Genomic DNA, 15,541 nt, shown 5'->3' with positions numbered 1-15,541 from the left:
GCCTGCCGCAGCCCGCGGACGTCGAGGGGTGGGGAGGATGCAGATCGGGCGGGAAGGGAAGAAAGGATAAGATAGAAAAAGAAGGGAAGAAAGGAAAATAAATAAGAAGAATAAAAAAGAAGGGTATTGTGGTTATTTCATACTTTCTTTGTATTTTTTCAAAATGGTTTCAGCTCTACCAGAGAAGCCGGAACCGGAGCTATTTTTTAGGAGCCGAAGCCCTACCAAAAATGCCTAAAGTGTTATAGCACCGTTTTTTCTTGATCAGGAAAGATATCGCTACTACCCCCCCATATGCCACTTTAGATCTAAAATAATATTAGTTGTTTTATAAGTGAATTATACTCTCTCTATTTTTAAATATATATCATTTAGGATAGGCCAATTAATTAATATTTTATTTTCTTTCCTCATTGACGAAATTGTTCTCTTTTTAACATGGGTATGAGTGTTTCACTTTGACACCAAGGCTTGCACTTTGACTCTAGAAATAGTACATGATGGATGGGATTTTCGCTTGTATACAAATATAATGTGGACTCAAATTATGATACGAGTGCATGGATCACATGCCCATCCGGAGTCTTGAATTTATTCTAGGAGTAAATTGTGCAATTCTTAAAGTGATAGGTGATGTGCTAATCGGTTGTGAGATGTTGGTAATGATTTTGCACCGAAAATCATGTTTGACCCAATCTCTTATAGATGCTAAAAGGAGTAGGGTGTACGTGAATGTGACCATAGGAACGACTGTGCATATATGTATTATGTTTTTTCAAATGTGGACTCAAGTAAGCATTTTTACAAGAGTGTATATGAAAAAATTATGATGTACATGTAAATCGGAATATATTGTCAAAGTAATGTTTTAAATAGCAGGTTATAGTAGTGCTATAGTGGAATTATAGCGGTTTCGCGGAACCGCTGCCTATTGCAGTAGAAAAGGCATGCTATACCCTACCGCTGAATCCTATAGCACGACAAATGCCATTTTCTGCGGGCAAACATTTCAATATGGCAAGCTGTTAGAAACTGAGCGTTAGCTCAGTGAGAGGGTCAATGGGTTGGATCCTCTAAGTCCTAGCTTTGATTACTGAGGCGTCTGCCTAGTTTTGACCTCCAATAAAGGCCAGGGCAGTGGCAAAACATAAGGGCTTTTTTAATAATAAATATGGCAAGCCGTTAAAAAAACGGAGAAATTTGAAAATATGTACACTTCGTTCTGACCCTAGCAAGGCCGAAGGCCCAGCGTGCCCGTCAAGAAGCCCTCACCGGGCGGCCCAATATCCACAACCACCATCCAATCCCGTTTCCTCACATTGCCACGTGACCTCCACCATCTCTAGAAACTTCCTCCTCGCCTCCGCCTCCGCCTCCGGCTTCCCCTTCCTCACAGGCAGCCCCAAACCCACGAAACCCTCCTCTCCTTCCCTCGCCGCCGCTTCCTCCTCCTCCCGCCACCCGCTCCCGAACCCAACCCGACCTTCGCGACAGCGGGAATCGGAGCCGCGGGACAGGATGCCGCCGAAGAAGGCCGCCCCGTCGAAGGCGGAGCTGGCGAAGAAGCAGAAGGTCGTGGAGGACAAGACCTTCGGGCTCAAGAACAAGAACAAGAGCAAGAACGTCCAGAAGTACGTCCAGTCCCTGCACCAGGCCGTCCAGCCCAAGCCCGACCCGACCAAGACTGCCGCCAAGGTACCAGAGAACGCTCAGATCGAGAGCCCTCGCGGGCGCTTCCGTCGCTTCTTCCTCCGATTGCCTAGCTCTCTTGATGTTTCTTCTTTTCTTTGATGTGGATGTGGATGTGGATGTTTGTGTGCAGAAAAAGAAGGAGGAGGAGAAGGCGCGCGAGAAGGAGCTCAATGATCTGTTCAAGGTCGCCGTCAGCCAGCCCAAGGTCCCAGTTGGTAAGGCATCTTCTCATTGCGCTTAGGCGTCTTGAGTAGCCCCATCCTATATATGATGTATAGTTCGTTTCGGTTTACATGTGGATGGAATGAATGACACACAGTTCCTTTTGATGTCACTTTTAGTACCAAAAAGTGGTCTGCGCAATGTTAGCGTCATTGTTTGAAAGGGTTTGCTTAATTTGTTCAGTGTAAGTTGTGCATTGTGAAATCCCAACACCTTAGGGCTCTTTCATGCCCTGTAGGGTGGACAAACACATAGCAATTTATTAGGGCAACTGGGAGTTTTAGTGTTTTACGCGTTGTGGCTGCTATGCTGGTGACAGTCCGACAAATGCTGATGCCTCAAAATATGTCCTGCAGGTGTTGATCCCAAGTCAATATTGTGCGAGTTCTTCAAGGCTGGCCAGTGCCAGAAGGGTTTTAAGTGTAAGTTCTCACATGACCTGAATGTCCAGAGGAAGGGTGAAAAGATTGATATCTACACAGACAAGCGTGATGCAGGTATTGGACCAAACGTTCAAACATGATTAGGCTATCACCTTCTTCTATTCAAATGGTTTTGGATAAATTCATATGCTATTTGTTATGGTCAGAAACCATGGAGGACTGGGATCAGGAGACTCTCGAGAAGGTTGTTGAATCGAAGAAGACAGAGTATCAGCAGAACAAACCTACTGATATTGTACGCACTACTCTAAGCCTATTTTGGAATCAGTCTGTAATTCATTCCTGTCAAATGATGCATCCCCTTCTATGTTCCTTTGCATGTTATGCTCATATCTAAATTTCTCAAGTTTTAGACTTGTTAGAATTGTTGTTAGCCATCTTGATTATTACGTCTGAAACATTCATGAGTTGAAATCATAATTAAGTGACTTAACATACTAGTGGGTTGCCATTTGGTAGAAAAGCTTCATATTTGTGATATGCTGACTAACTGAATGCAAATGTATATGCACTGGATATATTTTTCATGAGTGCAATTTTGAAAAGATTTACCATGCCATGATATCTAATGTAAAGGCACATCTGAACTAGTGTTCCAGTTTTTATTGTGACTGAGCTATAGCTTTCATAATCAGCGTTTCGTTTCTTTATATGATGTTGTTTGTTTTCTCTAGAAACGTGGTATTACAACTGTTTCTTTGGCATCAGTTGGTAATTCATTTACAGTAGTGCCTTGTGTACTCGGTCTGCAAACTGTTGTTAAATAGGAACGCATTTTTGGTAATTTGTTTGTTCTGTGCAGGTCTGTAAGTACTTCCTTGATGCCGTGGAGAAGAAACAGTACGGCTGGTTTTGGGTTTGCCCAAATGGTGGTAAAGATTGCCACTACAGGCATGCCCTTCCGCCTGGATATATACTAAAATCCCAAATGAAGGCCTTACTGGAGGAAGAGAGTGAAAAGATAGCTATTGAAGATGAGATTGAAGATCAGGTAAATGAACTGTAATAGGCATCTTCTCTGGAACTTTGAAGTTCCTGTTTCCCCCATTTCTTTTGTGTAATTGGATTCCTTTAATGCTGTGATTACATATTGTCTTGTCGTGTTGGTTTCTCAGCGTAAAAAGACAAAGACTACCACCCCTATGACCACGGAATTATTCATGGAATGGAAGAGGAAGAAGGCAGAAGAAAGAGAAGCTGGCCAAGCTGCCTTGAAGGCAGAGAGGGCTAAGAATGATCGCATGAGGTAACCTCTTTTTCTTTAGCTAATTGTTTTCTGCCCTTCTTGATGTACTAAATGTGGCTGTACTTGTTTCCAGCGGTCGTGAGTTGTTCATGGCTGATGCAAGTGTGTTCGTTGATGATGCGGAAGCATATGAAGTTTATGAGAGAGAGGAAGAGTCTGAGGCCAACGCAGAATCGGTAAATTTACCTTCCTTTGATGATATTTGTTCCATTTTTAGTAGGCATGGTCAAAGTGCTGATAGGTTAGTACGACAATAATTTGACTGTGTGAAGAAGACCTAAGCACCTGGTCCTTGCCCCACCCCTTGCCCACAAAACACAAATTATCCCACCGCCCACCCAAACGGATGCAAAGTGGTATATGTCATGCCGGTTTCCGCTGAAACTAATTATCATGGACATGTTCTGTATCTTAATGGAGCAACACAAGAATGAGTAGGCTCAACTGCTCAAGAAACAAACCTTTCTTGGTCCTCACATGATTTACCATATCCATCCTATATCCATGCATAATCTTGACCTCTAAAATGTTCAAAACATAAAGTGGATGTTGCTGGTTCAGATCTAGACTTAGTTCATTGGTCTTAGCTGAGCCTTGGAAGTCCCCCCCCCCTCTTTTTTTTTCCCCTTCGCTCTCCATGTGATAGATGATCAAAACATCTGAAATGGATCTATGTAATTAGTGTCTAGACTCAGGAAATTTAATTTCTGTAACTGTTCATAGTGAGCACCAAACAAATCCACAGGTCGCCATTTATTTGTGAAGACTCATATAGAAGTTTGGTACATAATCTTCGGATGCATTTAAGAATCAAAGAACTAGAAGTAACCCAGCATCTTATTCTGCACAGATTCTATGGACTGCACAGAGATTTATTTTTCTCACACCTGATATTATTCTCAGATAGAATGTCTTACTACTTTGATAATTTTCACAAGCTATATCAGAAAGATGATCAAGTCATGGATCTGATATCACATTTATGTCAGCTTAATGAATTGAAATGTGTATTCTAGAAAAGGAACTTTTGTTATCTAATTTCGTTTTCTTATCCTTGTTACCTTTTTTTTGTGAAATTGTCCTTGTTACCTAATTTCTAGTTAAAGGCAAACTGCTTTCATACCTGGCATTGGCTGCATGTTTTAGCATGGAATTTGACAGATGCTTTGATAGTATATCTATATGAAGGCTGGTTTGCAAACTGGCACAATGTCTATTTTCTCTATAGATCTATTCTAATATATATTTTGCCTCCCATGTGACGACAGAGCAAGAAAAGTCAGGATGCAGGTCCAAGTTCATCAACTTCTAATGGCAAGGAGGTTGAGGAACCAGATGATGAAGATATCGATGTTGATGACGACTTGGACATTGATGAATTAAATGAACTTGAAGCAAGCCTCTCGAGAACTTCCATCCAAATCCGAGAGCCTGGCGAGGGAACATCATCTTGAGCAAGTAGTATTATGGAAGATTGTTGAGAAGTGCTCTCTATTTTTGGCTCCTCAAACCAATCTAGTTGCTATTGGAAACGGAAAGGAGGTGGAGCATAGATGCAAGTGGAATTGATTTCTAGGAGACAATGTGTCAATGTTCACTTGCTATCTCGAGGGAGCAATGATCAACGGATGACGCCCAGTGTTATGATTACATGACAATTGATGTTTGCCGTGTGCCCTTTTATCCTGTAACCCTTTTGGGAGATATGCTGCTACTTGTGAATAACAGGACTACATTATTTTTGTTGACTTTGGACTCGTGAGCAAAATTTTGATCCGATCGTTACACAGTGATGAGTCACAATGAAGTTAGTTTGTTGATTTTTTTTCAGTCGGCGACGTGAGTAATCTGCAGCTCTGCACTGTCTTTTATCAGCAACCCATTCTGATTATCCTTTTCCTTTCTGCGAAAAATAGCATCACAATGCTTTTTTTTAATTGAACACGTACTGTTTCTTGCTGTGAACTTGTATACATTTTCCCCATCCATTGTGTCCAAAAAATGATTATGTAAATTCCTATTGCATTGAAGTATTTAACAAATTGGCTGCCTCATTCTAAGATATATAGCATTGACGTTTTTGCTGATCTTGCGAACCTTGACTTGCACAAGATTTTGCTGATAAGATCAGGCTGATGATTCGCATCAATGATAATCGGAACATAGATCTCCTTTTTCGTCAACGCCTGCATGTTGCTCCTGTCGATTTGCCGAACCATTCACGGATAGGCACGACACGGCCAAAGCTTGTAGTAACTTCGATGCGAGGACCTCTGAGTCGGCGCTTTATTTTTTTTTTTCCAGGATAGCTGCCTGTGTTCGGCAATGAAGGAATTTACTTGTCTCGATTCCGGCTCGAATCAATCTGTGCGTGTGATGGTTAATTCTGCAGAAAGGTGTTGGGCTCTGCTGTTGGAGATGCGCTTCAGCTTGGCCGGCGCTACCCGACCGACCGGCCGGTTGGACTGGAGGATATGCTGCTCGTGCAAAAGCGGGCCAGGGCCACGGATATCACGCACCGGCACCGGCAGCACGGCGGCCGTGACCGTGAGATCTTGGACCCTGGGCATGGGCAGCTATCGTCGGCCACCTAACTGACCGTGCGGCACTGCTAACGATGCGAGCGGTATCTAATATTATTTTTTATCAGCTAATTAATTATGATAGCATGTGACTCTATTTTATTTCTTATTTATGCATGATACTATTCTAATTTATTTTATTAAATTTTTAGATCGATCCAATAATTAAAATATATATAACTTGCATCCTGATCCTACCCGCGCAAAGCGAAATGACGACGGAACTGCCCAAATCCCGTCGCCCACCCCCAACTGATATAATCTCCGGTCCAGCGGTAATTGATGCCGCCGTCGCCCTGCTGATTTATATCTTTTTTGAGGCGATGATGATTTATATCTCATCAGAACCTCTGCTCGTCTCGTCAGGTCATCATCAGTCTCAGCTCAACTGTTATGCTTGCCACAGCATTAGACACACAACAACATCTTCGTTATCATGCTTGGTTACATACATATAAAACACAAGAAATATCAGAACATAATGCTCGTCGACCCTTCCTGTTTAGTACTTGCACAGTTACACACAACACACACCCTGATTACGAGCTACTCAACTTGACACAACAACCATCAACCATAAGCTTGCTTGGACACCCAACAGAAGACACGTTCAGCACATTACTAGCTAAACATTTCTTAGCTATTACGTACCACCGTAACAAGTGCACTTCCCTGACCAAAACCAAACATTTCTTAGCTAAACAGATAAGCACACAAAAAGGCAACCTTACCTCCCGCCCGGTTAACCACCAGGTGCTGCGAGCATCGGTCTCGACACAACAAGATCTACGTACAGTTAGCACCTACGACTAGCAGACTCCTGTCTCTCTAGTTGTCTCTGATTATTTCTTCTTGGCCCCGGCGTCTTTCTTGCCGGCGACGGCCGTCCTGTCGCAGGCGAGGGCCGCCGCCGTGGCCAGCGCACCCGCGATGTCCCTGACGATCCTCTCCTTGACCTTTCCCCTCCGGGGCAGCGGGTTCCCTGACGGCGTCTTGCTGATGCACCGTCTGATGGCCGGAGCGGCATCGCTGCTAGCAGTTGCCATTCACTACGAAGACACTAGCTGCTGCAGGCGTGGTCTACTGAGTGGCGACGAGCACCACACCAGCAAGCTGGAGCAGTGTGCTGTGTGCTTGGTGAAGAGCTGGCTGGCTTTCTTGCAAAGTTGCAACCTGGCACTAACCCCCCATCCGTAGCCGGGTATAAATAAGGGAGGAAAAGGCAAGGCAGGGGAGACGCACGGGACGCAGAGTGCACGCCTGGCGAGCCTCGGATCCTCGCCGCGCCGATTCGCCGCCGGCGGCGGCCAAGGTGGACGGATGAGGAACAATGGGGTGCTGGTCATTGGTCAAGCCGTCAACGGCGAGCATGGTGCGTGGCCGGTCGCGGTTGCCGACTTGCCGGTTCGGCGCATCTCATGTTTCGCAGTGCGTTAGTTCGGATTCTCTGAACAGTACCATGGAACTGTTCGAGAGAAACCGAGAAAGGAAGAAGGCCGGCTGGGGGTGCTTCAATAAACTTGCAGCTAAAATCTTTCCCAGATAAAGTGTGCTAATCCGGAGAGATTGTACGACGTGCGCGTGACCTCACGGGCCGGCGTCACATGCTGCCGTGTCATCGTCGCCCGTGGAAATGGGAAAAAACAAGCCAACATGGGTTTCAGCCAGTGGGTTGGGTTCCCAGATGCCATTCTGTTTCCTTAACGATAGTAGTGCTGGATTTTATTTTTCATCAAAAGGAAAAAAAAAAAGATACTAGTACTGGCAAGTGGCAACTGCTTATAATTTCATAACTTATAATCAACATCATGTGGGTTCTACACTATTTGATCATATATGATGGGTTTGTTGCCGAGGCTTAGAGACAGAATATATGATCATATTATTATTAGTATACTGTAGGCTATGAAAAAAGTATATAGACTTCATGTGAATGTGATTAAGTTATTAGAAAAGGCTTAGTCACATTTGCCCAAAACGATAACCATGTAATTTCAAAAGGTAATGATAAAGGGGGGTGTTTTTAACTTTTTAGGGACCTTTTTTGATGCGGTGGATGATACAAGTAAAAGAGATAAGAGGGAATAATGCGAACCGAGAATCACAAATAGTTGATATTACAAGATCTTTATCACAGACGCAGATTTCACTAGCATCTCCATATATCACCCTGAGTTATCTTTCAGCCTAGCTTAGTGCTCCTAATCATTGCGCATATTATTCCTAAATCCTAATCCAACAAAAGTTGTTTTCCTTCCTGGCATCGTGATACTACATGATAACAGCCAAGTTTGTTAGCATGATGGTTAATGATTAACAGTAGTATATATATTTGTACCATATATCGAACATTTTTTTTAGATTAAAAAAAAACCTCGATCTTGAACATTCACAAGTAAATGTCTACAACCAAATATCGAACAAATATGAAGAGCTTTTGATGGATTTTTTTCCCTTCTCTCTCGTACAGCTGAGATCTCCGATATCTAGTACATATCAAAGATCTGCTGAGATTCTGCATATAAGATTTGCAGAACAATGTTTAATTATCATATCAGATACAGACAAGTGCAGGTTGGTTAACATCAACACAAAGGCCAGCCATACCACTTGACACTTGTAGAGCATAGAGACCACCGGAACAGTGAAGTTCTGAACTGCACCGGGTCACCGGGGTATGAATTACAAGCAAGTCACAACCCTCGAGGCCGCGCAAGGGCGGCTGCCGTAGTCGAACAGGACGCACATGCACCGAATCGAAGGACACCTTCCTCTTCAGGAAACATGAGTGAGCATGCGTGTCAGTGCCGGAAAAGGTTCCTCTGACTTTGGTCCCTCTGCATTTGGGATTCACTGACGCGCGGGGCCAGGCCCATGTGTTAGTGACCGGGGCAAAGTCAGGGAAGACTCGTCCGTCAGTGCCTGCACCGTTAGCAGGGGCGTTGCAACGTTTCCTTGCCGGCGTTGCAGTGCAGAACAGGTGCCAGCCGGCGGCCGCTGGTGGCGACGGACGAACAGCATGGGAGAGGCCGAGGTGAGGAGGCTCTCCAATCGCTCTCCAGCTGCAGCACGCTCAGAACATCCCGCACGGGCGCGGCCTCCGTCTGCGTGCACTCCCTCTCCCCCTCTCGGACACGGCCGAGCGCGCGGTCTCCTACGAGGCACCGCCACCGCACATGATCCCTCCGCCCGGTCGGCGATGAGCTCAACACCGTTCCACGCATGGAGCGGCCGGAACGCGGCGGCGCGCCGGTGGCGTAGCGCCCCCGGGGGTTGACGGTAAATGAAATACCGTCCACCCCTGGGTGGTTCCGGGCCGTCGGATCACACTTGCACGGCTGATATTAGCGCCCAGGGTAGTATAGGGAGCGCCCTTTTCTCCTTCCTGGTCTCCCACCGGCCACCGCACCGAGCAAGTGGAAGCTTCTAGAACCTTCGCGGCGGCGGATGGTGGTGCTCTGCTGCACATGAAGTCGGCGGCGGACGCGGACGAGGAGATGGAGTTCCTGTATGCCTCCGCGGTCGTCGCCGGCCGGCGTCGCTGCCGCGCTCGCCTGCCTACAGGCCCGCCGCCTCCGAGGCGTGGGGCTTTACGCTGACCATGCCACGTCATCTTAGCTTCCGTTGTTGGGCTAAACGCTGACCATGCCCAATTGTGTTTGACCTGTAGTATATCAACAGGTTGATTGGTGATGCGAGCCGCGGGCCCGGCAGGCTCATGTCACCCCTGTGTTTCCGAATTCAGTTCAGAGCAGCCACCCCTCTGTTTATGAATCCCGTTAAGCAGATGGCCGAACGGTCCAGAAACGGTTACCAGCCAACTCGGTCTGAATTTCAGCACGGTTTTGGAAATTAAAAGCCCAATTACCATCAAAATCATGCTACCATAGATTGCTTCTGACCATACATGAAACAACGAAGAGTATGCACATCTCTCTCCACATCGCTTCACCCAAGAACAGAGCTCTAAGCTGCGCTCAAGCAGCTTAAAACCTGAAAGTGAGCAAAAGGGGAAAACCAAAGGAGCGAAACTTGGCACCAACAGCTGCCAAATTAAAGAAGAAAGGAAACTAAAAACTAATCAGTTTGCACATTCTCTATGTCAAGCGCAACACACCATACAGCTGAAGTATCGATCAGCTAGCAGCAGCTTGCTCATCTCCCGAAGCTGCGCTCCCTGTTGGCGGCGCCGGCGCCGGCCGGCACCAGGTTGCCCAGCAGGGTCTTGGCGATCTGCAGCTTGAGCTGCCCCCGCTTGAGCGGCGGCCTCTTCTCCTTGTTGCCGCCGCAGCCGTTGTAGGGGTACCCGTACTCCATTGCTAGATTCTTCGGCTTCCTTTCTCTCTCGCTGGCCGCTCGCTCTGTGCGTGAGCTTCTGGTAGCTCCCGGTGGCCTGCGCTGCGCTGCTGGTGGAGAAGGCGAGAGCTGGCTGGCTGGCTTGGGATGGAGTGTGCAGGGTAGCGACCATTTTATAGCCGGAGATTTCAGACATGTTGCGTTGGGAGATGGGAACGCGCGTTCTTCTTTGTTAATCATATCCATCTGCTGGGGTCCGGGAATAAAGTTGCATGCTTATTTTGAGCATGTGGTGGTCTCTGTTGCTAGTGGGGAAGGTGTCACTTTGACTTACTCGCAGCTCTGATTCCCCACTACCTTTACCTCGCATGCTCAGAGATCTTCGAAGCATCCATGAAGGACAAGCGGGCCAATGAGCAAAAAACAGGATTAGGGAGGGATTAGCCTCATGGCAATTAGAGATTAGGCGACCTAATGTCATGATAAATGCCAATGCTAGCACATGATGCTCTCAGGCGCCTCTTTATAGGACTAGTGCTAGTCTCTTCGTTTAAGAGAATATGAATTTTTTTTGGTGATTTTCAAGGTCACACTTTGACCCTTTTTTCTGATATAATATATTGTTTATAGTTAAAATTTAAATAGTGTGCAAAGAATAGTTTTCTACACTAAATAAACTTTAGTTTGACTAATTATTGATAAACTATTCATTTTTAAAAATTAAAACCCTCCTGGTATTTTTGAATGGATAATTGCCTGCTACCTTCTTCTGCAGTAACCGAACCAAACCTTGTGAGAAGGTCACATGAATACCAGCACATTACATGTAAAGTACTTAAATATTTCTCTTAAAAACATTGTGGATTATATTACATGTATTTTAATGATCTGATGTGCATTTTATAGATATTTTAAATGTTTTAGATACCATGTAGGAGAGACAAGAGGAAAAAATATATAAAATATATCGCAAGTGCATATATACTATATTTTATCACATACCTTAAATATAAGTCATTTTAGAAATTTTTGTCATTCACATGAATACGATTGGCTTAAAGAGATTCATGATGAAAATTACTTGCTTTCATAACATACAAGTATTTTTTATATTCGAAACGCCATGCTCTTTTCATAGTAATTTCCAGTGAATGTTCTATTAGGCTATGTCGATATCTTTTAGCCTAACTCGTGATCCTAATCATTGCTCAAAGCGGCCACTAAGATCCAACGACACTACACTAGTTGCAGCTTCCTACCGCCATGCTCTGGTTGCAGTAGTGATATTCCTGCGTGGCGATGTGATACATGATGGTTAATGATTAACCGTCGCATTACTTTGCTGTATTTATACGGAAAACTATCGCCTTATCCTGATTTTTCTTGTGGCCTGCGAATTTTCCAGAGCAGGCACCACCCGCTGTTCCTAGCTTCGATCTCTGGACGATGATTAGCAGGGGAGTGACCGAGTTAGGGACATATCGGCTTTGTTTAAGCCCTCCAGTATCGACAGTATCAGATTAAACAGATATGAAATTCGCTTTTGAGGGATTTCTTTGCACCGTTGAGATCTCGGGTACTATCTACAGTAGTATCTAGCACTGATGCCCCATAAGATTTCGAACTCGATATGAAATGATTAGATACGCATAAGATCACCATGGAAGTATGCAGAGGTGGCTCCACTGGTAGAGGAGAATCGAGATCCAGTGGCGTGGTGGGAGTGGGATTGCACAGGATCACCTGGATACGCTACGCTACACTATTCCAGATCAGGTCCAGGGCCGCACGATCAGGGCACGGGTGGCACTGGCAGCCGATCACCAGGCACGAGGCAGGGGGCAGCGCCCGGCAAGTCTCATTCATGCTCCCGAGTCTGAGAATGGATTAAGGTGAACAGTGAGGCACGCGTGCCTGCCCTGGCGCGCGGCAGGATGGAGGCCGGAGCCGTTGTTCCGCGGCCAAATGAATCTGATGGTTCGGCGCGGCGGACGCCGGCAAACTTGGGTGCAGAGGATGAGGGGAGCAGACGAGCAGTTCCCCACTTCCACTTCCACATCGGATTCTCAGTTCAGCGAAGCTGGGCAGCACGACGAGAGAGCAGCGGAGGGGAAAGCAAGTCCCATCGGCTCAACTACAATACAGTTCTGAAATTAAGCACAATTGAAGTTACCATCGGAGCCATGTTATCGCACAGCAACTTTCGGAGCTTCTAACACAAGAGCATCACGGAATCGTAGACCTCTCTGTCTCTACATCGCTTCACCCAAGAACAGAGAGGACTCTAAGCTGGTTGGGTGTTCCAGGAGCCAAGAACCTGAAGTGAAGGTGAGCCAAAGGGGAAGGGGAACCGAAGCGGCAAAACTTTGCGTCAGTAGGCACCAAATCGAAGAGAACAAAACTCATCAGTTTGCACAATCCCTAATGTCAAGCACCACAGATGGATACATCTACACATAGCTAAGCTAGCTGCTCCTGCTACCACTGCTTATCTCCCAAAGCTACGATCCCTGTTCTTGGCGCCGGCCGGCGCCACGAGGCCGCCCAGCAGGGTCCTGGCGATCTGCAGCTTGAGCTGCCCCCTCTTGAGCGGCGGCCTCTTCTCCTTGTTGCAGCCGCAGCCATTGCAGGGGTACCCGTACTCCATCGCTCCTCCGCTTGCCTCCTTCCTCTACCGCTGACCGCTCGGTCAGTGCGTGAGCTCCTGCTAGCTCCCGGTGGCCTGCGGTGCTGCTTGCTTGCTTGCCTTGAGGCAGGAGCGTGGAGGTGCATTTTTGTAGCCGGAGTTCTCAGACATGTTGCTTTTGAAGATGGAAACGCGCGTTCTCCTTTGTTCACGCCAGGTGCTGGGGTAGTGGGGTCCGGGAATAAAATTTCACATTGTTTTGAGCCATGTATATGGTGGTTGTCCTTGTCTCTCTTGCAACTTGTGAGCGAGTGGGATTAGCTGCAGCGTCCCTTCTCACTCTCGGCTCCCATTCGCCTTTCTCCTCACCTCATCCGGCAGAGCATCCATAAAGGGGACGGGCAGGCCAATGAGCAACCAAGAAGATTAGGGAGGGACTGGCCTCGTGGCAGTTAGAGTTTAAGAAAATTAATCTCATGCTACGTGCTATGCTAGTGCTACGTGCTCCGGAGTTTATTTCTCGTACTTCTTTTTTCTAGGACGGGATATTTCGAATTTCATTAGTGAAGCGACAACCGCCAGTTCCTTTTTTCCCTTTTTCGCATGGCCTTGCAAATCCGAAACGTTCACCCTCTTGAGTAAATAAGTTATAACTGCATGGTAAAAAATTCTTTTTTTTTTACTTCGCAGGTGTTAAAGGACAGCGTAATATTTGAAATAAGTTAAAGAGCGTGACAAGCGTTGTTGATGGCTGCTAGCTGCTACAACCACAACTGTAGCATAGCAATCTCTGCCGATCAGGTTCAAAGTAGAGATAACGGCATGATTTGTCAACTGTCGAGTCCCATCAACCACATGCTTAATTTCTTATTTGACATCAAAAGATGACTCAATTCCTTCGTTGAGCTTAAAAAAATTTCGCTGCCTTGCACGACCCTGAATTTTGATTTTGTTCCTCGCTGCCGTCCACTGCATCTCATATTTCTGTTAGTTTCCACGGGGCTCATGTCAGAATCTAAAAAATGGACGAAATTGCCCCTGAGCAGTTGAGCACACTCAACCCCATCGACTAGAGGCCTTGCCGATGAGATTCACCCGAGTCCAAGGCCAGGGATGCGGAGGCCACGAGCGCCTTGGCCAGCAGCGTGGAAGCCGCGAGCGCCCCGGCCGGCGGCCGCGGTGGGTGCTCCGGCTGCCGGTAGCGCGGCGGCTGCGGCGGGCGTAGGGCGCTCGGGTCGGCGGCGGCGCGGAGCCGCGAGGAACCAGGCCGGCGGCGCGAGGCCGCGGGTGCCTTGGCCAGCGGAGTGGAGGCCGCTCGAGCCGGCAACGGAGGCTGTGGGCGCCCACCCGTTGGTGCAGAGGCCGCGGGGATCCAGGTCGATGGCGCGGATGCCGCGGGCGCCATGGCCGGGGGCTCGCAGGCCGGCGGAGCGGAGGGCGGAGGCTGCAGGCCGGGGGCGCGTGTAGGCCGGGGGACCCAGGTCGGCGACGCAGAGGCTGCGCACGCCATGGCTGGGGCTCGCAGGCCGGGGTCGCCATGGCCGGCGGCGCGGAAGCCGCGGTTGCCATGGCCGGAGCTCCCGAGCCGGCAGTCCGAATGGCGCCATGGCCAAATGCTCCCGACCAACATAGGAAAATGGGAAGAAAAATAGTTCACGTTGATTAGAAGGGCAAATTAGTATTTTCAGTCTACTTCACGGAGTCCATGTATCAAACACATGGTAGTGTCGTAGGAGGAACAAAAGATAAATTGGAGGTCATATAAGGCAGTGAAATTTTTCAGGACCAAGAAAGAAATTGAGTCATTAAATAAGGAATTTTCTCACAATGTTCTCTTGGCTTGTGACAAATCTTGAGTGTTTTGAAAATAACTAGCTGCATTTTTTTAGAAAATATTTACACAATTACTTCAAGTGTTAATATATGTATAAAAGCGTTTAGATTTGACACATGAGGATGTCATTAGTTCGTTTATTATCAAAACACATTTCAATAATGTCAATTTTTTTGGCCTGTGCTTGCCCTAAAAAGCATCGCGCGTAATTTGGTGCCACGCACCGCACTCGATTGATCGAATAATGAGTTTCAGGCGGACATCTTGCCCCACTTAGGTTCGTAAAAGAATAATGCTTCTTTTTTTATTTTAGTTTAGTTTACTTTGTAAATGTTGTCAAAGAGACTGAGCTCTCTTTTATATAGGCTTTGTGAATGTTCTAAAAGAGACTAGATCCAGTAGCACTGAACAAATCAAACATGGTGCAGTTTAGATGCTATTATCCTCGCACTGTTGAGATCTCTACAATAAGATTTGCATCTCAATAACAAAATGGTTAGATACGCTGTTACAACAAATGCGTGTTGATCTGCATCGCCAGAAAAGCCACACCAGGTACCCTAGTCTTTTGTTATGTGCACAGCATTAGTTTATTGCAAT

At 46.6% G+C, this 15,541-nt stretch overlaps 2 protein-coding genes across 2 annotated transcripts; one reads left to right on the top strand and one right to left on the bottom strand.

Moving 5' to 3' along the window:
* Window positions 1–1,328: 1,328 nt before the first annotated feature.
* Window positions 1,329–5,396, top strand: LOC112895705 (zinc finger CCCH domain-containing protein 11). Its single transcript, XM_025963691.1, has 8 exons — window positions 1,329–1,695; window positions 1,823–1,907; window positions 2,271–2,411; window positions 2,504–2,592; window positions 3,160–3,348; window positions 3,473–3,603; window positions 3,677–3,779; window positions 4,872–5,396. The coding sequence occupies exons 1-8, from the start codon at window positions 1,519–1,521 to the stop codon at window positions 5,055–5,057; spliced, it is 1,101 nt and encodes a 366-aa protein (XP_025819476.1). The 5' UTR covers window positions 1,329–1,518; the 3' UTR covers window positions 5,058–5,396.
* Window positions 5,397–14,176: 8,780 nt separating this feature from the next.
* On the bottom strand, window positions 14,177–14,617 carry LOC112891761 (vegetative cell wall protein gp1-like). Its single transcript, XM_025958706.1, has one exon. It carries the CDS (start codon window positions 14,615–14,617, stop codon window positions 14,177–14,179), a length of 441 nt encoding a protein of 146 aa, XP_025814491.1.
* Window positions 14,618–15,541: the final 924 nt, after the last annotated feature.

This window comes from Panicum hallii, chromosome 5 (assembly GCF_002211085.1).
Source record: "Panicum hallii strain FIL2 chromosome 5, PHallii_v3.1, whole genome shotgun sequence".
In the NCBI taxonomy this organism is placed as follows: domain Eukaryota; kingdom Viridiplantae; phylum Streptophyta; class Magnoliopsida; order Poales; family Poaceae; genus Panicum; species Panicum hallii.
Note: the sequence above shows the minus strand (reverse complement) of the source record. Positions and strands in the feature narration are given on the sequence as shown.

What these genes read in the sequence shown, in the direction of transcription:
- LOC112891761 (XM_025958706.1), bottom strand. Translation starts at nt 14,617, where the DNA reads ATGGCGTGCGCAGCCTCTGCGTCGCCGACCTGGGTCCCCCGGCCTACA.
- LOC112895705 (XM_025963691.1), top strand. Translation starts at nt 1,519, where the DNA reads ATGCCGCCGAAGAAGGCCGCCCCGTCGAAGGCGGAGCTGGCGAAGAAG. An exon ending in CGACCAAGACTGCCGCCAAG is followed by an intron (nt 1,696 to 1,822) that starts GTACCAGAGAAC and finishes GTTTGTGTGCAG; the next exon opens with AAAAAGAAGGAGGAGGAGAA. An exon ending in GCTAAGAATGATCGCATGAG is followed by an intron (nt 3,604 to 3,676) that starts GTAACCTCTTTT and finishes ACTTGTTTCCAG; the next exon opens with CGGTCGTGAGTTGTTCATGG.